The sequence below is a fragment of the Haliotis rubra genome, unplaced genomic scaffold, assembly GCF_003918875.1.
Source record: "Haliotis rubra isolate DU_JTF1 unplaced genomic scaffold, ASM391887v1 Scf184, whole genome shotgun sequence".
Lineage (NCBI taxonomy): Eukaryota > Metazoa > Mollusca > Gastropoda > Lepetellida > Haliotidae > Haliotis > Haliotis rubra.
Window position 1 is genome coordinate 348,749 of NW_025765825.1, and position 23,283 is coordinate 372,031.

The 23,283-nt window shown below is 39.8% G+C and overlaps 1 protein-coding gene and 1 long non-coding RNA gene across 2 annotated transcripts in view; one reads left to right on the forward strand and one right to left on the reverse strand.

Moving 5' to 3' along the window:
* The window catches only part of LOC124273782 (low-density lipoprotein receptor-related protein 12-like), a 22,591-nt gene extending 16,816 nt beyond the window's left edge, over nt 1–5,775 (reverse strand). The window contains exon 1 of the mRNA XM_046709091.1: nt 5,457–5,775. Within this exon, the coding sequence (XP_046565047.1) occupies nt 5,457–5,544 (88 nt within the window). The 5' untranslated portion in view covers nt 5,545–5,775. The remainder of the gene's footprint in view (nt 1–5,456) is intronic.
* LOC124273783 overlaps nt 1–19,166 on the forward strand; it is a 23,105-nt gene extending 3,939 nt beyond the window's left edge. The window contains exons 3-4 of the long non-coding RNA XR_006897737.1: nt 18,514–18,522; nt 19,155–19,166. This is a non-coding gene — a long non-coding RNA (uncharacterized LOC124273783). The remainder of the gene's footprint in view (nt 1–18,513; nt 18,523–19,154) is intronic.
* Nucleotides 19,167–23,283: the final 4,117 nt, after the last annotated feature.

Below are 23,283 nucleotides of genomic sequence, written 5' to 3' on the forward strand. Positions count from 1 at the left end.
ACGTGCATTCTGTTTTGCATGTTTACTTGGTGACGTTTTGGCGAATATTTCTTCAAACGCTTCTAAAACAAGGTTAAAAGTTAAAATTGCCGCGTTTTGGCGCTGAAGCTGTTCACAATCACACAAAGAGAACGTTTTGGAAAGAAATAGTATATTTGTATTGTTTTTGCCGCAGTATATGAGTCCAGTATTCTCAAAATCACCAATGCCTTTCTTTTTTTGAAGTGTGTACATTGGTGTGAAGGAGGCAAGAGTAGGAAGTATATTTTAACAACAACATGCCTCCCCACCACGTTTAAATATAGAATTCTTTTTAAAAAACACATATATCGATTTTCATAAGTTAAATATGATGTCTAAGAAACCCTTCAACAGTTGTTTGTTAGACGAATCAGAATCTGATTCAAATATATGTTTGAGCACAATACAAGGCCAGTACATTGTCTTGGATAATTCGACCCGTGAAGATCCGGGTTAGAATTGATCTTCACTAACCCATGCTTGTCGTAAGAGGCGACTAACGGGATCGGGTGATCAGGTTTGCTTGACTTGGTTGTTTCACGCCATCGCATCCCAATTGCGTAGATGGATGCTCGTGATGTTGAACATTGGATTGTCTGATTCAAACTTGACTATTTAGGGACCGCCGCCATATAGTTGGTATATATTTAACGGTATGCACTCATATGACAGCAGCAGGCCTAGGGATACATGAATACCTTCCAGCACCGCCAGAGAAAAATAAGTTTATATATCAGTTTGTTATTTTTAGTGGTGTTTTATTTCTACCGAAATAGATTCCAAACGGTATAAATGACATTATCCTGCCTCACACATAAATGTCGTTTTCCTGATTGGCTGAGCGCTCTTCTATTATTTTCAATGTACACCGCTTACAAGCGAGTAACATTTTCTATGTGTACCACGCTGGGAATGCCGAACTCATTTGGTACTTCGTATTAGTAATTCTTTATCTCGAATAACATTGAATCACGTATGATCTACGGAAATTACCGATGTTTTGCGAATGCAAATCGATGAAAGGGAGATAACTCTAAATTTGTTTTTCTTGTCGTCTTGTAGCAAAGATAGATAGCGTTCACTGAGTTCATGTCAGTCGACGCTATGTATCTTAGCCAGTCGTCTTGTCGTCTGGTATTCAATACAATGATCTGATACCCGTGCTTCAAACAGTTCAATATTACCATTGAGGTGTTCGGTAAGAGAAATACGTTCGTCACTAGTCCCTCGGGGCCCATGGGTTGATGTACACTCGATGTTTCTTTATGTTCCCATCGCCTTCGGGTTCAGGGAACATAAACATACATCGAGGGTACATCAGCCCATGTTTCCCTCGAGACCAGTGAATAACTTATAATATTATATAGTGATAAAACTTGTGTATGTCTCACTCTGAACATCAGTGATGACACCGATCACACCAGAAACATTCCATTTTCATCATGAAAGGGTAAGCTGTACAAAGCAATATCTCTTACGACGGTAACCTTCAATCTGTACCTTCAACAATTCACACAATAACTTTCTCTCGACAAACACACAAAAGTACTAGAATCTGTACTTTACTAAGAAAGTGTAATCCCAAATATAACATATGTTACATTTGACCACTTTCTAAATGGCATTGTGTATTCACAGATATTATTTCAAAAACTTGTAGATCTAATATTTATTAGTATGATGCTAAAGAAAAATATATAAACATATGCTTGATTTGTGAATGACCTGAAACATACAATACACATGTGTGACGAAGACGTAGTAATGATTGTCACCGGAGATTATTTGTGTTGGAAGTAAGTGAGGAAAAGCATAACTTCTAGCCTTAATACAGTTTGGAAATTCGACCATAAATGCTATACGCAGCAAACTGAAGTGTGAGTTAGTGAGTTGGTTTCTTGTTTTACGCCGCACTCAGCAATATTCCAGCTATATGGCGGCGGTCTGTAAATAATCGAGTCTGGACCATACAATCCAGTGATCAACAGCATCAACACCGATCTTTGGGATACGACCACATGTGTCAACCAAGTCAGCGAGCCTGACCACCCGATCCCGTTAGTCGCCTCTTACGACAATAATGGGTTAACGAAGACCAATTTTAACTCGAATATTTACGGGTTCCACCAGTAATAGTATAAGGGCGTGTGATCACGCTGATCAACAAAGATGTATTCTTGGAATTAATTGGGACACGTCATAGTCATTTTTTAAACCTTAATAATTCAGTGGTTACAAACTGGCTTCAAAATATGTCAATATACGTTATTATGACAGCAATTCACAACATTTTGAAGTTTAATTTTATCTCCCACTTACTAAAAGTGTTACGACTGAAAGCAAACAGAAAACAAGGTACTTGTGTTAATTTTATCTTAATTAAATAATTGGCGTAATTGATCTATGATAATGTTTTTACTAACTTTGGAGCTTAAAAAATTCAGTCGATCTGTTTTTATTGAATTTATATACACATACTGTCCAATGCTTCAACAAATGAATGGAATAAATGTAAATATTGTAAATTGCAATCGGCAAGAGATACATCAATAATATCAGTCAGTTTCCTTCTCCGAGGAATGTATCCATCAATATCTACATAAAGACGTAAAGAACAATACCCTTCCATCTGCAGCTGTTCCGTCTCACGTATCATTTAACAATCTAATAATGTAAAATATACACTCTCCCAAAAACAAAGAAGCGCATAGGTGATTCTGAGAAATTGGACTCATGTACAGAGTTGTGCAAAAGTTATTCGGACACTTGACGTCATTTCCATAGACTTACATGTTATATCAGTGTAGTATAAATAATTTTCATGAAGTGAGTTTGGGATGGATCCTTGTCAAATTTGACAGGCAAATTTGAAATCATCTCTGCTCTGCGCACATAATGTCAGTTGTATTCTCCGAACACTATTTAACTAATGACATCACATACTTACGTATGGTTCCACAATGCACAATCCCATAGGCCGCCATGTTAAAGGAGTTCGCGGCACTGTACACATGTTGATTAAATTGATGCCATTCGATAAATATGCAACGGAAAATTAAACAGAAATTATGTGATTGTAGGTAAGATGATTCCTCAAAATGTGCAAAATTTGACTTGGATCTTACGAAAGTAAATTCAAGGGAAATATTTATGCTCACTAAATTAACATGTAAGTCTATGGGAATTAGTCAAGTGTCCGAATACTTTTGCACGTCTCTGTAGCTGCGGCAAAAACAATACAATTGTAATATTTCTTTCCATCTTTGTGTGATTGTAAACAGCGCCAAAACGTGGCAATTTTAACTTTTTCCCTTATTTCAGAAGCGTTTGAAGAAATATTCGCCTAAACGTCACCAAGAAAACATGCAAAGCAAAATGCAAAGAAAGCGGAAAAGAAAGCGATATCGATCACTATACAAAAGCGAACGTTGTGTTTGAATTTGTCATTCGCCTTTGCCTGGAAACGGATTGCCGCCAATCGAACTCCAGCAATACTCCAGCTATATGGGGGCGGTCCGTAAATAATCGAGTCTGGACCAGGCTATCCAGTGATCAACAGCACGAGTATCAATCTATGCAATTTGGACACTATGACATATGTCAACCAAGTCAAGCGAGCATGACCAGCCTATCCCGTCAGTCGCCTCTTACGACAAGCATGGGTTACTGAAGATCAATTCTAACCCGGATCTTCACGGGTGGCCATCCTGTGAACATTATTTGTGTTCTGCAATGTGCATTAATATCTCACATGCCGTGTATATCGGGCTGAACGAAATAAAGTTCTGTACTGCAAAATGGAGTTTACTTAGTTTAAGGCGTGAAATAACTCAAAAGTGTGTTTTTAAAGTACAGGTCCATTTACATCACATGAGTAAATATCAAATCAGAAAACACAGAAATGGGATCCAAACCAATCATATGATCCACGCATGAGAAATCCGAAAATGCTTGCACGGCTGGGATACTTTTTTGACAAAACCAGACTATAACAAGCTATAGATCAGTGACCCTTTTCATATTAATGTCCAAATGCACTAGAATGACGTTCGCTATTATACATGTATTGCATTCTCTTCCCATTATACATGTATGGCATTCCTACGAGACTCTCTTCCCACAGCCATATTTTTTAATCCACATCCGGTCTTTCTATCCAATCAGAACACGTGTTACATCGACTTAGATCCAACTTGACTAATACATGAAATACACAATGCCATTTTAGAAAGTGGTCAAATGTAACATATGTTATATTTGGGATTACACTTTCTTAGTAACGTACAGATTCAAGTACTTTTGGGGTTGATTCCCATCCGGGATTCGAACCCACACCCTCAGAGTCAGGCACCTAATCGCCAGCACACAAAGTCAGACGCCTAGACCGCTCAGATACCGCGGCTTCCACAAAAATGGCTAATACAAGCAAATGTGGGGCCACAAATATCCCTCCTCTGCCGGGGACCTGCGTTGATTTGATACACAAGACATTTACTGGCTAGTTTGTCCATGGTCAACGAGGGCGATGGAGACGCCATTCATCCTCCATTACATGACTGAATTCTGTCTAGAAGAAACGTTTACGCATCGCGCTGGGGAAGAGGTTCTAGTTTTCCTGAAGCAAGATCACTTTTGAAACAACGTCGCTGATTGCACAACTAAATCTGACTGCACAACTAAATCTGATTGCAACCGATCACGAATCCTGAACACTCGCACCATGAAATGGCCGTATTAGAACAGAGGTTCGTAGGAAGATATGACAAGTAACCTCTAAGAATGTAATGTATGGTGCCTCTGTAGGAAAGATTGCAAATAAGCCATTCAAGAATACTATATAATAATCGAAATGAAGTACAATGCCCATCTCAACGATAATATTATGAACCAACAATATACTTGCTCAGATGAAAGTCACAACCAAACCATGTAGTTTATCTTGCACAAGGTTTTTCTGTGTCCTCAACCTTACCGAACACTTGATCATTATTATCATCATGGGTATATGTGTGTGTGTCTGAGGAGGAGGGGGCAGTATTTTGACAAACCGGTGATCAACAGCATAAGCATCGATCTACACAAACGGGATACGATGATATGAGTCAACCAACTCAGCGAGCCTGACCATCCGATCCCGTTAGCCGCCTCTTACGACAAGCAGGGGTTTCTGAATACCAATTCTAAAGACGGGTAGGGTGGGTGGATGGTTGTATGTTACACACGGTAAGTTGATGGGTTGTGATTTACAACTTTTACGACTTTTAAGCAGGGTTTGCTGACCACCAATTGGGACCCAAATCTTAACGGGTACCATCACACAGTACAATTATGTTCACAGTAAAAGCTCAAAATGCATTGAAACTTTAGTTTTCAGGTAACAGCCCACTTATGGTCTTGGGCAATAGAAAAGGTGAACAGCAGTAGAAACGCCTTACCTGTAACACTTTGCATCCCCTGTAGGAGGCAAATGAAGACGGCACATGTTATTGCAGCTCCAGACATTCTGTCCTCAGCTGGAAACATTCCAAAACGCCCAGAGTAAAATGTCTTCTTTTACCTTCCTCCCTGGACTCCATCACCTCTACGTTCATTTGCAGCACCTCTTGAAGTTCAATGTGCAGCCGAAGGCAATACCATTAAGAGATAATTTAAGCAAAACAAAGTAACAGCCTTGTCTGAGTATACTCTCAACTCTGCATCAATAATCTAACTCACCATCGACATCGCTAACGATCAAACTCAACACCTCATTGAAGATTCAGCGTTGACATGTAAATTCCCATCCCATCACCCGTTATGTAAATGAAGTATTACAATGACCTTCACATCACGATATTGATTATTCTGTTTCTTGTAGTCTTCATCAGTTTCCTTGTGCTACATGACCCTCAAATGTTTACAGAGCAATACATTATTGTATGTTGTTATAGAAACAAAATGGTATTCTGTTGTTTTTCGTTCACTTGAGTTTCACGTTAGACAAACAGCATTGGGGAACCTCTGGAGGACACTATTCTTACTGGTCGGTGACTAGGGTATATACTCGACCGGCATTATCTTTGGAGAAAAGTTCAAACTGACACTGGTGAGTGAGTGAGTGAATCACTGAGTGAGTGAGTGAGTGAGTGGACATAATCCTTAGAGGAAAGCTCAAACTGACACTGTGATATGAGTGAGTGAGTGAGTATGGTTTTACGCCGCTTTACAAATGTTCTAGTAACATCACGGCGGGGGACACCAGAAATGGGCTTCACACATGGTACTCATGTGGGGAATCGAACCTGGGTCTTCGGCATGACAAGAGAACGCTTTAACCACTAGGCTACCCCACCGCCCCCTGGTGATAGGAAGGTGGTACGGGTGTTAAATGTTTGCAATATTGTGAAACCAATGGGCACAGGTATGCTGCTGCCAAAGCGGGGCGACGTTTCGATACAGATGTTTATACCTTTGTCAAGAATGTCAACTTCTTTTATTTCTTGGTAACCTTGACAACAGCACAAAAATATGCATCGAAACGCCGCACTCATGAAATAAAAGATGGTATTCATAAAGTTTGTCAATATTGTACTTCCCAACTTTCAAATTCCACTCAAAGAAGTCAGACTAAAAGATATGTACACACACGAATGGACAGATACATTAGCAAAGAGCACAATGCTATACACGTTTTTAGATTATCCCAGGAGCAGGGTAATGATTAATAGATTCGACTTTGTGTGTATTTGCAACCGACTGGAAGTATAGAACTGAAAGAGTATGTATGTATTGTAATTTAAACAATATCTAAGACCTGTGCCATTTACTCTTATTTGGCCATCCTAAAAGAGCATTCGAAAGCCATGCATGAGAAATAAATGATTCATTCGACCTTCAGTACAACAATGTTTTTACCTCGTGGCAACCAGCAACCAGAGGACTTAAAATGTGTTATGGGATATTTCAAGTATCACTTAAAGAGCAGAAACGGATCGAAATGAAATGTGAATCTGTTGTGACAATGATCCTGCACTGTGCCGCATGTACTTCATGTATATGAACCCATTATATTAATTTCATGCAATAAACATTTAAATTTGAATTATTTATCGATAATTGATCTTGATATTTAAATATTAAGCATGCATCTTGCCGGCAGGCTGTTCTATCGATCTGAAACAACAGAAATAATGTTTATGTAGTTTATATCAAAGTTTATATCAAGTACGTCAAGGTCATCGTCCTGCCATTGATGTTGATAAAAGCGACAAAACCTTTTTTCCATGTTCATTAGAAACCTAATGTTTATGAATCGCTTTCAAAACGTGATGATACAAGGTGTTCGCAAGGTGAACGTATCCTGTTCATCCAGTGCATCTGTCACAAACACATGCAAAGGCAAGTTAATTGTTCTTCTGAGAAAAACACAGAAAGATATGGTGCAAGTCAATATAAAGCATTGCACAGGACACCATTTTTGCCCCTGGTACTTTGAAATGTCCTCCACATGTTTGCCATAAAACGTTTTGAAAGTTTAACAGAGGCATCAAACCTTGATCAAACAAATTCTGAGTTGTATGACATTCTTTGAAATCTTCTTGTACGTAGAAAGCTTTAAGAGCCCGTACTCCCATGCTTTTAAATGTAGACAGGCTGGCCCTATCGGAATATTATTTGAATTAAAGGGAAAGTTTACTGTTAGACCAAGGAGCATGGGTATGCTCCTAAACTGGGACGATCTGCATTTTGGCCCGACAAGCGGATCGCGGTACAGCTAAGGGAGACAACTTCTGCATAGTTGTGAAATATAGACAGACTGGGGCTACAGGAACATCGTGCGACTTGAATGGAAATTTAATTATTAGAAACGTAACGAGTGAATGACGGAGTTCATCTTTAACGTCACGTCTGCAATATTCCAGCCATATCGTGACGAGGAAAAGTCGTTAGTTAGTTGTCAGATGCCTCTTACGACACGCCTGACAGCTGAAGATCATTCTTTTCAGGATCTTCGTTTGGTTGATATGTATTTGTGAGGATTTCTTTTCGAATGTACGAACACACATCGCTATTTGAATAAACATATCCACGTTTATTCTTTCATGACCGATTACAACAAGCTATCCATGGTTCAAGAAACGTTTATAACTTTTTACCTGTGAAGTGATAATTGGTCTTCGGCAACCCATGCTTGTCGTAAGAGGCGACTAACGGGATCGGGTGGTCAGGCTCGCTGATCGATGCTCATGCTGATTATCACTGGATCCAGACTCGATTATTTACAGACCAATATTGTTGGAATATTGCTGAGTGCGGCGTTAACAACAAACCAACCAACAATAAGAAACGTTTCATAGAATATTCAACTTAATCTATACATCTGTGCATAATTTAAGCACCACCCTATATATTTACCAATTAATTTTGTCTGAAATTCTAAACTCTTTAAAAAAAATAACCTTCATAATTTGATAGAGCAAGCATTTAACATTTTAAAAACGAAAACATCATTGCAATTACCATGTATTTTAATTAGGATAATTGCCTATATTTCTGTCCTAAAACAAGTTACCTTATTTTGAAAAGTGAAAGTAATAAGTGATTGTTGTGTGGCCTATAAATTCGTTATTTATTGCGAATGGATGAAAGTTTGTAGACTAAGATTTAGGAAAAGTTACAGTCAAACTAAAAAAGAGGAAAATTTTAAAATGCAGTAAAAGTTGCTTTACGAACAAAACAAACAGATTTTAGCTGTAATTATCAGTATCTGGCAAGGATAAGTGTTTATTCATTACAATGATCTCAAAATCATAAAATAAAATTATTCCAAAATCTTATTAATGTGTCCTTTTTCAGTTTTTGTCATTTAGGAATCTGAATTGTTGGGAAAAGGTCAGAATCTTTGACATTCGGGTTCTTCATGATTATGCATAATTAAAGCTTACTTGATGTGTAAATGCCATCTTGGCATATATACCAGAATTGTTATTTTGAGTCAAAACTTAATTTAATTGTGTAGTTTGAGCAGGAGAGGAATAGTTATTTTGGGTAAAAATTCAGTCCCATCACATTTTCATCAACATATTCTTTCATAAAGAATAGAAAAGGTTATGGTATTTGTAAAACTGTCAGTGACTAAAGCTTATTTAACTACAGGTTGATTAAATTGATGGCTATACCATAACTTTTCTGTAGCATCACATCTTATTTTCAAAATAGGGTGGTTCGTTTGACAGACTGGCTGAAGCGTCACAGAAATGTGTTGGACAGAACGTGTTGAATTATTTTAGTTCACAAACACTATGAACTGTTGATGTTTGTTTATGGGGAAACTATGCGCTTGGTATACGGTCTGCGTGGACTATACAAGGCAACACATCTACAGAAACAGCACATCAGTTCCTGATAAACATGCCATGCATTCCTCCTTCAGCCATGTTTTTGTTTACAAAAATTTCAAAACAAAAGGGGAGCTGGTCTTCAGCAACCCATGCTTGTCGAAAGAGGCGACAAACGGGATCGACTTCGTTGACACATGTCATCGTATCCCAATTGCGTATATCGATGCTCATGCTGTTGATCACTGGATTGTCTGGTCCAGACTCGATTATTTACAGACCGCCGCCATATGACTGGAATATTGCTGAGTGCGGCGTAAAACAACAACCAACCACACTAACCTGTTTACAAGGACAGTAAAAGCTGAATCGTTGGGGTAATAGCGAGGTATTGCACCATCATCAAATGGTTGTTATTAATGAAATACACTATTGGCCAGTGCAGAAATTCTGCCGTATGAAAACAAAATCGTATTTGGCTCTCCGTGTAACACGTTGTTAACGATAATGCATTTACAGCCAATGATATAAACATCTGTAATATCCAATATCATTACACCCCGAACTACCATGACCCGTCCATTGTACATGTTATTCTCTGTGACATCTTTATGATTGTCAATGTCGGCATGCAGTTATGCTGGTTCGTTTTTACTTTGGGTTTTACAGTTAATATTGAACAAAAGAGGAATGAATGTCATCTTCTGGCATGGGTATTTAATTCCAGAAATTCTTGAAAAATATAGTTTGTGATCGGATGCGCATCATGGCAAAAGATTATACCGGAGTACTTGTTGTTACCTTGCCTTGGGTTCGGCATGAAGGGAAAAAACAATGATTTATCTTATCGAGGTGTCCATAGCAAACTGCGATAGAGTAGTTTACAAAAAAGCTTAGATATGGGTTAGTGCAAGCAGACACCCACTCGACGCGACGTTAATCGCCATCTCACCTCACCTCACCTCACCTCACCTCACCTCACCTCACCTCACCTCAACTCAACTCAACTCAACTCAACTCAACTCAACTCAACTCAACTCAACTCACCTCACCTCACCTCACTCACCTCAAGTTCAATACATCACCTCACCTCACCTCACCTCACCTCACCTCACCTCACCTCACCTCACCTCTTTTATTGTAGTTGAATACATCATTCCAGCTGCACAGATGGAGGCAGGGTAATCTTACGGGGTCGTCACACTCGGTCTTACAGGTAGACCACTAACAACCTCAATCGACTGTGTTATATGTTGTTGGAGCATTACATGCACGTGCTATACAACAAAATCTTGATTTTCATGATACTCCACACACAACACTATAACGGATCTCTGTGGTATTTTCACATGACGTGCACAATGTTTGTAACTTGTAAGTTACAATTAAAACACCTTCCAAAATATTACGTCGTTTGGCGGAAAATAATTACAAAACAGCAGGTGAGTACTTTCTTTTGTTCGTCAGTTTATCATGGGTTTCGTATTCGTCCTTTTGTCGAAGACAAGCTGACCTTACAATAACCCCACCCAGTAGATTCTCGGCTAAATTGACGCGTTGAGCATTTCATACCATATTATACATTTCCAAATTAGGTCGTCCAAGTATTTGACGATTGTTTTAGTACACTCAAGCATCTATATAAACTCACGACCACAGCAGACATGGAATATTCAATATGAAATGACTGCAAGCTGCCTAAGCCAATTTGTCGAAAACTATGTAAGGTATAATTCATATGCAATGATGCATTTCTATGTCTAAGTACGCTTTTGTACTTGCTAGACACAATACCCTCCTTGTGATCAGTAAATCCATAATCCCGGGGCTTAGTCCAGGTCACTGAAGGTCCCGTATACATGTAGGTCATGCTTGTAGTTGGAGTCACACATCTGAAACAGCATTGGGGTCAGGCTCGGGGATTTAGTTGACTGCGGGCCATCGTACCCCATCGGCGTGAGGGGGTGCTCATAATGTCACTCACGGGTTTTACTGTCACCTAGTCGATGTTCAGGCCGTTGTGATATAGCTGGTCGAGTATTATTGAATGTTATATTTGTAACAACAAACAATAAGTGCCGATTGGCAAGACGTCCATGTCTCTCTTGACAGGACACTGGGTACGCTTTAGATATCCTTCATGAAACATATTCTCTTGCAGCTCGGGTATTACTGAGAAATCCAACGGCGGGGTGGATTTAAGGTTAAGAGTGGCGGTAGGGTGAAGGGTGGTTGGTGCTGGGTTGAGGTGAGGTTGAGTGTCTGCTAGGATGAGATGAGGTTGAGTGTCTGCTAGGTTGAGATGAGGTTGAGTGTCTGCTCGGTTGAGATGAGGTTGAGTGTCTGCTAGGTTGAGATGAGGTTGAGTGTCTGCTGGGTTGAGATGAGGTTGAGTGTCTGCTGGGTTGAGATGAGGTTGAGTGTCTGCTGGGTTGAGATGAGGTTGAGTGTCTGCTGGGTTGAGATGAGGTTGAGAGTCTGCTGGGTTGAGATGAGGCTTATTGTCTGCTGGGTTGAGATAAGGCTGATTGTCTGCTGGGTTGAGATGAGGTTGAGTGTCTGCTGGGTTGAGATGAGGACCGAGGGTCGACTGTGTTGAGATGAGGTTGTGTGTCTGCTGTGTTGAGATGAGGCTGAGTGTCTGCTGGGTTAAGATGAGGTTGAGTGTCTGCTGGGTTGAGATGAGACCGAGGGTCGACTGTGTTGAGATGAGGTTGTGTGTCTGCTGTGTTGAGATGAGGTTGTGTGTCTGCTGGCTTAAGATGAGGTTGAGTGTCTGCTGGTTTGAGATGAGGCTGAGTGTCTGCTGGGTTGAGATGAGGCTGAGTGACGGCTGGGTTAAGATGAGGATGAGGCTGAGATGAGGCTGGGCTTAAGATGATGAGGCTGAGTGTCGGCTGGGTTAAGATGAGGCTGAGTGTCGGCTGGGTTAAGATGAGGCTGAGTGTCGGCTGGCTTAAGATGAGGCTGAGTGTCGGCTGGGTTAAGATGAGGCTGAGTGTCGGCTGGGTTGAGATGAGGTTGAGTGTCTGCTGGGTTAAGATGAGGCTGAGTGTCGGCTGGGTTGAGATGAGGTTGAGTGTCTGCTTGGTTGAGATTTGGTTGAGAGTCGGCTGGTTTGAGATTTGGTTTAGAGTCTGCTGGGTTGATCTGCACGTTGAGGTGGACAGTCTATCAGGAACATGTGTAACACAGAACCAGGTGCTAATGACCACGACAGCAGGGGCACACCAACCCTTAAATCATAATCGATGTCACCAAACAATTTGTTTTCTTGGCTACCAATCCGGAAGCAATGGTCTGTTTAATCTCATAATTAACAAAATATATTTTGTTGCTAAAGTTTTTTCGCTTAACAATACAACTTGAAGGCATTTCAACTCTCCAATTCATCCTGCATGAACTGGAACGGTTCAGTCTCCAAATGTACAGCACTTATGACTGTAGGTTTCACAGATTAATAGGTGCAATAAATTACGCTCGTTCTATCAGTCACTTATTAAATAATATTGATGTTACTGTTTTTCTCTCTTAAAATGAGTTGAATATAACAGAAAATACAATATAATTTGGCTCATTTATTTTATCATAGTTTCTACTAAACTGTGACACTAATGTCTCCGACATGCTCTGTTATTAACCTTCCAGCTACTCGCTGTTGATCACTGATATTAGCACGATAACACACATGCATGTTGTTTACCCTTCATGACAGGTCAATACATTCTATTGATCATAAAGTGATTTGTGATTGTTATCGACTGACATTTCTTTATGTATCGATGACAAGCAGAATCGAGGTATTGCATTCCCTAATTAAGTCGTAACAATGCCAATGGCGTGTCTGCCAGCAAAACTTCGCGTGGGGAACTATGATGGAAATGTATGATAAAAGTAAAGGTGATAGATTTCCATGAGTTTACCGAGCTGGCAACCAGAGTCGAGTGGGATCAGAAGAAGTATTGTCCGTCCTCCTTCTATAAAGTGGGGATTACTCAGCGTCCCCATTGTCATGTCGTGGGGGTCATGACGTCTCATACGGGCAGAGATCATGACACTGCTTGGCAAGAAACGGACGCAAGCGCTGACAGTGGGTCTCTCTTTGACTTCCGGTGGAACACTCTCGTCCACAAAAGAACTGCGTGAAAGTGATGTTTCATGATTCTGTGAAGTGTTGACGACCTGAATTTAGTTATTTCGCAACAGTGAGGATGTTGATGAAGATATACATGTGTATGGAATGTTGTGATATTTCTACATCTGAAGGTAACAATTCACAGAAGGTAAAATATTCTAACTCATACAACCTATCTTCAAGAACGTGTTGTGTATGACAGAGCATGGATTACCTGACAACACAATACCCAAGTGTGTGATTGGAATATATTGACACATCTGACGTTTGAATTGTATCGACTTCTACGTGTACTTTTTGGACACAATCAGGACACCTTGAGCTGTTTCAAGACACATATAGACACATTAGGACGGGATCTGTGCTAATGGTGTAGTTACAGACGGTGTAACTATTTTTTTGGCCAGTAGACATAAGGTGTGTTTCAGAAACATTGTCCTTGTTTGAACACCAGACAAGACACTGGGCTACTGATAAGTCCTCAAAGTGTAACGTTCTTACGGCCAGTATACAATTCGGTGTATAAAGCACTTAACGTGATATACGAGACTAGACCTCAGTGGCAGGTGCAGCCAAAGTTATAAAAGTCTTTATACGATTTGGATCATTAACTCAGATAATAATTAAAGCTTCCCATTAAAGTAACTCTATGGAGCATGTCAGTGACCTGTTCTAGGAGGTCTTATCCGCTACTGAGCGTGAATTCTACACTGTATCCTGAATGTGATTTGTTCTAATCTGTGGATCTGAGTGAGTTATAATACAATAGTACAGGCTATACTGTGTCATTTCGTAATCTGTATTGACGGATATTGATGTTACCGGTGTTGCACGTGCTGTCGGTGCTCTAGATGTTACCGTGGTGGTGAACGATGTGAGGTCAAGATGACCCGGCACGTCAAATTCAGCCAAACGACGTCCTATGACAAGGATGACTTCAAACTTCCTAGCATTCTCATCAACAACAGGTGAGTAGTTGCTGTAGCCGTCGTCTCACTCTGTCTTCGTCTTAGTCGACGTCGTTGTTGACGTCAAGTGTAATTTGCAATCGTTGCGTTATTGGACACCAAAGTGATAAAGCGAATCTTGCAAACTAAGTCCTGGATACCTGCTTAATAGTTTACTTGTAATGGATATAACGGTCTACGGTTACAACGAACTAAAATCACTATTACCTAGAGTTCGTTATAACCGTATTTACTGTACTCTCAGTCAGATCGGAGACCCGTGAAGATCCAGGATAGAATAGGTCTTCAGCAACCCATGCTTGCCACAAAAGGCGACTACGCTTGTTATAAGAGGCGACTAACGGGATCGGGTGGTCAGACTCGCTGACTTGGTTGACACATGTCATCGGTTCCCAATTGCGCAGATCGATGTTCATGCTGTTAATGACTGGCTTGTCTGGTCCAGACTCGATTATTTACAGACTGCCGCCATATAGCTGGAATATTGCTGAGCGCGGCGTAAAACCAAACTCACTCACTCAGTCAGATCGGAACAAAGGTCCGTTGACCCTGTACACGTTCAGTGATTATATGTCACGGGAACATTTACTACAGACTGTTTGATGGTTTTATAACAAGATCCGCCGTAATAGGACATACATTTGGAAGTCAGCATGCTTGTTGACTCAAATACTAACTCAACATACACAACATACATAAGCCGGTACGCATTTCAACAAGTCACGTGTCCACCCGTAAACAAACAGTCGTTGCCATGGCTGCAGTGCGATCCCAGTTCCACCTTTATCATACCGATCAAACAATTATAAGAAAGAGAAACTGCTCAATGAAACATGCACTGCTCGACCATGAATAGACAAAGAACTCTAGCCTCGAATGACGGCCGATAACAGTCGACGCCTCCACCCCACAGCAAGTAGTTGTTGCCAACATGGCTTCTACCCACAGCGCGCGTGTAGTGTTACTGCCTGCGTGTAGTTTGACTGCGAGTAGCTGTAGGTATTCTCTGTATGGTCGTGTTGCGATGGTAGAGATAGTGGCGAGTATTACGTACAATTAACGGGTACATGGTCTATCGCCGTACGTGGTTGCCAAGGCTTTGTTGTTATAACAGGGTTAAATATTTCAGTTTATGGGTGAAATGTCTACCTGTCATTTTTTTTTAAAAAAGACGAATGCATTACTTGCTTTGAGCAGCAATACCTTGTTCATTTTCTTATGTCGTTTTTGTTGTCTACTGTAATAAACATCAATGTTTATTGTTGTTTATTAAGTGTCGTAATACTCAAATACCACACATATGCCATATACTGTTGTTGTATTCACATGGTATAAATTACATCACCTATATCACATGTTATACTACTCGATGTGGAGTTGTTAGTACTAATATAAAATCAGATTTCTCTAGCTCTCGAAAAGAGAAAAATAAAAAAAGTTCTTTGATTTTATTCCTGGAATAATCACATACATGTCCCCCCTAAACACAGTTCGTATAATTACTCATATAAAATCAGATCTGTCACACTTTTAAAAACGGAAAGCAGAAAAACAATTCAGAGAGGCAAGACTTTATGATCAAATTCATGTTCCCCCTAAAACATAGTTCACATAAAACGAAGTAACTAGTAAACTGTGTAGTGACTGTTAGCATTGGAACCGTGAAGATCGGGTTAGAATTGATCTTCAGTAACCCATGCTTGTAGTAAGAGGCGACTAACGGGATCGGGTGGTCAGGCTCGCTGACTTGGTTGACACATGTCATCGGTTCCCAATTGTGCAGATCGATGCTCATGATTTCAAACACTGGTTTGTCTGGTCCAGTCTCGATTATTTACAGACCGACGCCACATAGCTGGAATATTGCTGAGTGCGGCGTTAAACAACAAACTCACTCACTCCAGTCAGATCGGAACAAAGGTCCGTTGACCCTGTACACGTTCAGTGATTATATGTCACGGGAACATTTACTACAGACTGTTTGATGGTTTTATAACAAGATCCGCCGTAATAGGACATACATTTGGAAGTCAGCATGCTTGTTGACTCAAATACTAACTCAACATACACAACATACATAAGCCGGTACGCATTTCAACAAGTCACGTGTCCACCCGTAAACAAACAGTCGTTGCCATGGCTGCAGTGCGATCCCAGTTCCACCTTTATCATACCGATCAAACAATTATAAGAAGAGAAACTGCTCAATGAAACATGCACTGCTCGACCATGAATAGACAAAGAACTCTAGCCTCGAATGACGGCCGATAACAGTCGACGCCTCCACCCCACAGCAAGTAGTTGTTGCCAACATGGCTTCTACCCACAGCGCGCGTGTAGTGTTACTGCCTGCGTGTAGTTTGACTGCGAGTAGCTGTAGGTATTCTCTGTATGGTCGTGTTGCGATGGTAGAGATAGTGGCGAGTATTACGTACAATTAACGGGTACATGGTCTATCGCCGTACGTGGTTGCCAAGGCTTTGTTGTTATAACAGGGTTAAATATTTCAGTTTATGGGTGAAATGTCTACCTGTCATTTTTTTTTAAAAAAGACGAATGCATTACTTGCTTTGAGCAGCAATACCTTGTTCATTTTCTTATGTCGTTTTTGTTGTCTACTGTAATAAACATCAATGTTTATTGTTGTTTATTAAGTGTCGTGTACTCCAAATACCACACATATGCCATATACTGTTGTTGTATTCACATGGTATAAATTACATCACCTATATCACATGTTATACTACTCGATGTGGAGTTGTTAGTACTAATATAAAATCAGATTTCTCTAGCTCTCGAAAAGAGAAAAATAAAAAAAGTTCTTTGATTTTATTCCTGGAATAATCACATACATGTCCCCCCTAAACACAGTTCGTATAATTACTCATATAAAATCAGATCTGTCACACTTTTAAAAACGGAAAGCAGAAAAACAATTCAGAGAGGCAAGACTTTATGATCAAATTCATGTTCCCCCTAAAACATAGTTCACATAAAACGAAGTAACTAGTAAACTGTGTAGTGACTGTTAGCATTGGAACCGTGAAGATCGGGTTAGAATTGATCTTCAGTAACCCATGCTTGTAGTAAGAGGTGACTAACGGGATCGGGTGGTCAGGCTCGATGACTTGCTTGAGACATGTCATCGTATCCCAGTTGTGTAGATTGATGCTCATGATTTCAAACACTGGTTAATCTGGTCCGGTCTCGATTATTTACAGACCGACGCCACATAGCTGGAATATTCCTGAGTGCGGCGTTAAACAACAAACAAAACAAAACCGTTAGCATTGATGAATTCCTAACAGGGTTTGCGCATGCTGTTCATCCAATGTTGGAAAAACTGTTGCGGTATTGCTGGCTCGCTGCCCACTCTGCCACTAGTCGCATGGTCAGTTGCTGGAGGTTAACGGCAGGGATCTGATAATCCCATCCCAAGCATGCTCTATTTGGGACAAGTCGGAAGAATATACCAATCCATATGTTGAACGTACTGTTGTTGTAGACAGTTCGTTACCACCGTGGCAAGACGGTACGTTACTTTATCGTGTTCGTAAGTCGATCGTTATCGCATTGGAACCAAGTCCCTGGTACAAGCTGATGGAAAAGCGGAATAGCAAGTGGTCGAATAATTGTTGAGATAACGCAAACCAGTCATAATTACGTTCACGATGGAGAGAATTCTCTGGTTCAATTAAATTCCCAGCCCACACCATCACACTTCCGCCTACGAACGGTAGACGTTGATCAACGTTGACGTCGGCATACCTCTCCTTGACGTTTATGAACACGGGAACGACCATCGTTGAAATGGAGCGTGAACCGAAACTCATCAGTTAACACCGTCACTGCCTCCTGACCACCAATCCACCGGATATGACATCAGCAACGATCTCGACGACCCCTTCCGCGACGACAAAGAAGCGATGGGCTGACTGTAGAACACCCTAACCGCAAACCTAGACGGTTCCGAATGGTCTTGTCGGATACGTTGCGGTCGCGGCCAGCTCTTAGTTGATCCCGAAGATGCTTTTCTGTCAGAAAACGCTGTAGGGGTTAAAATATAGAACAGCTTGCAACGGTAAATCCTAAAGCAGATCTCTTCTTCTAAACTTCAATCAAGATGTTCATTTGTCTTGCCATCGACGTCCAGTCACATAACGGTGGTGGTAGCCTTGTGGTTAAAGCGTTCGCTCGTCACGCCGAATATCCGGGCTCGATTCCGATACTATTACTGGCTTACAAAACCAACTCAATATCTTAGAACGTTACACAAACGATTGGAAACTCTCTGTTAATTTCGAGAAAACAAATATTGTAATCTTCAGAAGAGGCGGTCCCGTCGCTTCAAAAGAGAAATGGTTTTTCAATGGCAAGTTACTGACTATCGCTAGGTCTTATGTTTTCTCACACGATGAATTTAAAAAGAAGTGTTCTTTATTTGCACTCCCGTGCAAAGAAGGCTTTCATAAATGTTATGTCTGTTTCTCAGAATATAGGTACCTTCACTCCAAACATATTTTTCAAACTGTTTGATTCACAAATTCAACAGATTATGCTTTATGGGTCAGAAGTTTGGGAGTTTCAGCGTCAAGAATGAGAAACTTCATCTCTTAGCTTGTAAAAGATTTCTAAATGTTGGACAAGCAACGAAAATTGTATGGTTTATGGGGAATGTGGGAGATATCCAGTTTATATAAATTCAGAAATCAGATTTTTAAAGTATTGGCTTAAGATTCTGGAAATGCATTAACAACGTATACATAAAATAGCTTATAATATGCTTGTTCATCTCGATAACATGGGCAAGACAACTTGGGCTTCACATATTAGAAATCTTTTATTTTCTCATAGCTTTGGATTTTGCATGGTTAAATCAGACAGTAGGTAATGTAACGCTTTTTCTTAAACGTTTCCGAGAACAGTCAGTTAATATGTTCCATCAAGAATGGCATTCGACTCTCGTCCTTTAAGAGCCTTATTCAACCAGAAATATATTTATCTGTATTGACATCAAGAAATATCAGACGCACATTTGTTCAGATCCGACTAGGTCTATTAGATTTAGTATTAAGAAAGGTAGAAGATTGTCTATAGAAAGAAATATGAGAATTTGTCCATTGTGCACTTCATCTATACAAGATGAAATTCATTTTATATTTGTATGTCCATATTATGATGATTTTAGAAGAAAATATATTTCAAGTACTTAGCTATCAAAATACCCAACAACAGCCTTTGTCTCGATTTTCACTTCCAGAAATGAAACTGTTATCCGTAACCTTTCTCTATTTGTAAAACATGCTGTTGTCATGAGAAATGATAGGTTATCCAAGTAATTTCATAAGTGTCATTGTATTATGTATTATAGTTATGTGTATGTATGTAACTCCTTGTATATGGGATGGAGGCCTTGAATACAATAAACTTGACTTGACTTGACTTGATTCCCCACATGGGTAAAATATGTGAAACCCATTACTGTAGTCTCTTGCTGTATTATTGCTGGAATATTACTAAAAGCGGCGTAAAACTACACTCACTCAAGTCACATGATTCAACATTTGTTTCTTTTGTCAATGTTGAAAGTTGCCATACAGCTGGAATATTGATGAGTGCGGCGTAAAACAACAACAAACAATGTTAAAAGACATATACTGATTTTCAGTGATTCGTTATGACGTACCCTGACACAGGCTAACATCATTCCATTTAGATACGTACAAAGATGCTCATGATGTTGATCACCCCATTGTCTGGTCCAGACTCGATTACAGATCGCCGCCATATAGCTGGAATATTGTGCTGGAGTGTGGCGTTAACAACCAACAAATAAATATTTACATTTGGCGCAGGTTAAGATTGAGTTAATGCCAAGTGGATGTTAAAGCCCTTGACTTGACAACAACGGCTGACTTCTGGTAAAAAGACTCCAGTTACTTTAGCTCTCGTAGACATGATCTGGGTTCAGCATAACTCTTTCACGACAGTACTATTCGTAATATAAACTACACTTCCTCTTCAACAAAAGCGACCCGTGCAGATCCGGGGTAGAATAGGTCTTCAGCAACCCATGCTTGCCACAAAATGCGACAATGCTTGTCGTAAGAGGCGACTAACGGGACCGGGTGGTCAGGCTCGCTGACTTGGTTGACACATGTCATCGGTTCCCAATTGCGCAGATTGATGCTCATGCTGTTGATTACTGGATTGTCTGGTCCAGACTCGATTATTCACAGACCGCCGCCAGATAGCTGGAATATTGCTGAGCGCGGCGTAAAACTAAACTCACTCACTCACTTAAACAAAAGCACATTGTTTTCCCATTGCTTGACTATTCTCAGATGTCTTCATTCGCCTATAAATCGCATGTATCGACTTTTAAAGGTCTGTGTAAATAATATCCTTAGATTTCAATCCAAAGACTTCACATTATAAGAACATTGTATTCAAGCCAGATATTTTAAAGCCATACCCCCAGCAGCCTTTGTTTGTTGAGACAAATAACCGCCTCGCTGCTCAAGGCGTAAGCCTTCCATTAATACCCCCTAGTTAGGTTTCCAGCTTTACCCCACCTTGCAACTAAAGACACATGTATACAACTATTTATACTTCCAATCAAAGACAATATTAGCCTATATCAACACAAGAGGGTCAGAAAAGCACAAAGTCAGTGACCCGTAAGAACACATGGTCACATTGGGGAGACGTGTACACATATAATGAGTATTTGTACACTAGTGTACGTACAGGTGAGAGGAATGGAGATGGATTTATTCCATCTGAACATTGAAAAATATGCGCCGTTTATGCAGGACAATTCTAGGTAAGTACTGTTGATCGTAACTAAACGTATACATTCTATTAACTGAAATTGAATGTATACATATAACTGATAGTGAATATATGAATATATGTGTATAAATGGTAATAAATAACTGAAATTGAGTACATGCTTAAGAGTAACTGATAATGAATATATGGTAATAGCCAAATGTGTTTAAATAGTAATAAATAACTGAAATCGAATGCATGTTTAAGAGTAACTGATAATGAATATATGGTAATAGCGAAATGTGTATAAAAGTAATAAATAACTGAAATCGAATACATACTCCAGAGTAACTGATAAAGAATACATGTTAATAGCAAAAATGTGTATAAAAATTAATAAATAACTGAAATCGAGTACATACTCCAGAGTAACTGATAATGAATATATGTTAATAGCGAAATGTGTATAAAAAGTAATAAATAACTTAAATTGAGTACATACTTTAGAGTAACTGATAATGAATATATGTTAATAGCGAAATGTGTATAAATAGTAATAAATAACTGAAATCGAGTACATGCTTAAGAGTAACTGATAATGAATATATGTTAATAAAGAACGAAAGGTGTGTAAATAGTAACAAATAACTGAAAGAAATTACTTAGTCTGGACTCTGATAGAGAATATAAAGTTATACCAAAAAGTATATATATTACGAAATCACAATATACATTGTCTGTAGTTATTGATAACAAGAAGTGAATGTATATTGTTCCCGAAATAACTTTAAGAGATTGTATATTTCAGGATGCTGATTTTGAATATGTTATTCGAAAAAATGCGTATGTGCAGTAAGAAATAATTGAAAAATGTATTTGATGCAGTTTGCACTAACTGGTATTAGATATAAAGTAATAACGAAAGCTGTATATTTAATAAGAAATAACTAATGAATAAAGAGTAATTCGACTGCAGTAACTGACAGTGAGTGAGTGAGTTTAACGCCGCTTTGAGCAATATGACGGCGGGGGACACCAGAAATGGGCTTGACACATTGTACCCATACGGGGGAATTTTCGGCGTAACGAGCGAACGCTTTAACCACTAGGCTACCCCACCGCCCAACTGATATTGAATATACTGTACTAACGAAAGGTTTATATACAATACGAAATGTCGATTGTATAGTTCCGACTATATGATGAGCACGTATTTATGAATCACTACCAATACTTGGTGGTAAGGTTCTAGTAGTGATAATACTGAGTGTTCGGGAAAAGGCGAGCTTATCTTGCCCTGCCGGTGGCATCCATCAAAAACACATGCAAAGGCGAGACAATTTGTCACCTGAAATCGGGAACCTGTGATACTAGTCAAAACAAGTGCACCTCGTTCAGCCCTCACACCGAATACCAGCGTCCAATGGTGACGTCCATATTCAGTGAGTGAGTGAGTTAAAATTTAACGTCACATCCATATTCAGAGTTCCCAATACTCACCAACTTCTATGTAACAGAGTATGTTAGCGCTGATCATAACCTAACCCGGACGGAGAAGAGCATTAACAAGCACACATAATAATAATAACATGATGAGGCCAGAGGTGCGAGAATTTCATCCAGCTAGTGTCATGACGTAAAGAAAAAAGTAATCACCCTCAGGGCTCACCAGTGCATAATATGTCCACGATCAAAGCTGAAGGTCTTTCGTGATCACAATGCATGCTAAAAACATCACGAATGAAAACAATCTGATTTATTTGTTCTTTGGGATTTGCGTGAAAACCTTTATAAGTAAGCCTGTGGCGTCAAGGTTATGTGAACAGCTTTGGAACGTATGTAAACACGTTAGGTGTCCCTGGCAGTGTGAGAATTTGTTGTGAAGTATAACAGGGTTGGGCAGAACGGATGGATCGTGTTTGTAACACCGGGTGTCAACGAGAGAGGTAAGCAATGTGGTGGAGTGAAGGATGGTTGAACCTCAATGTCCCTGTGTCGTTTATTGTGAGATGCTGGTAATGTGTATGCTGGCTGTTGAAAGAGGATGCTCCTCTGACGGCGATGGTCT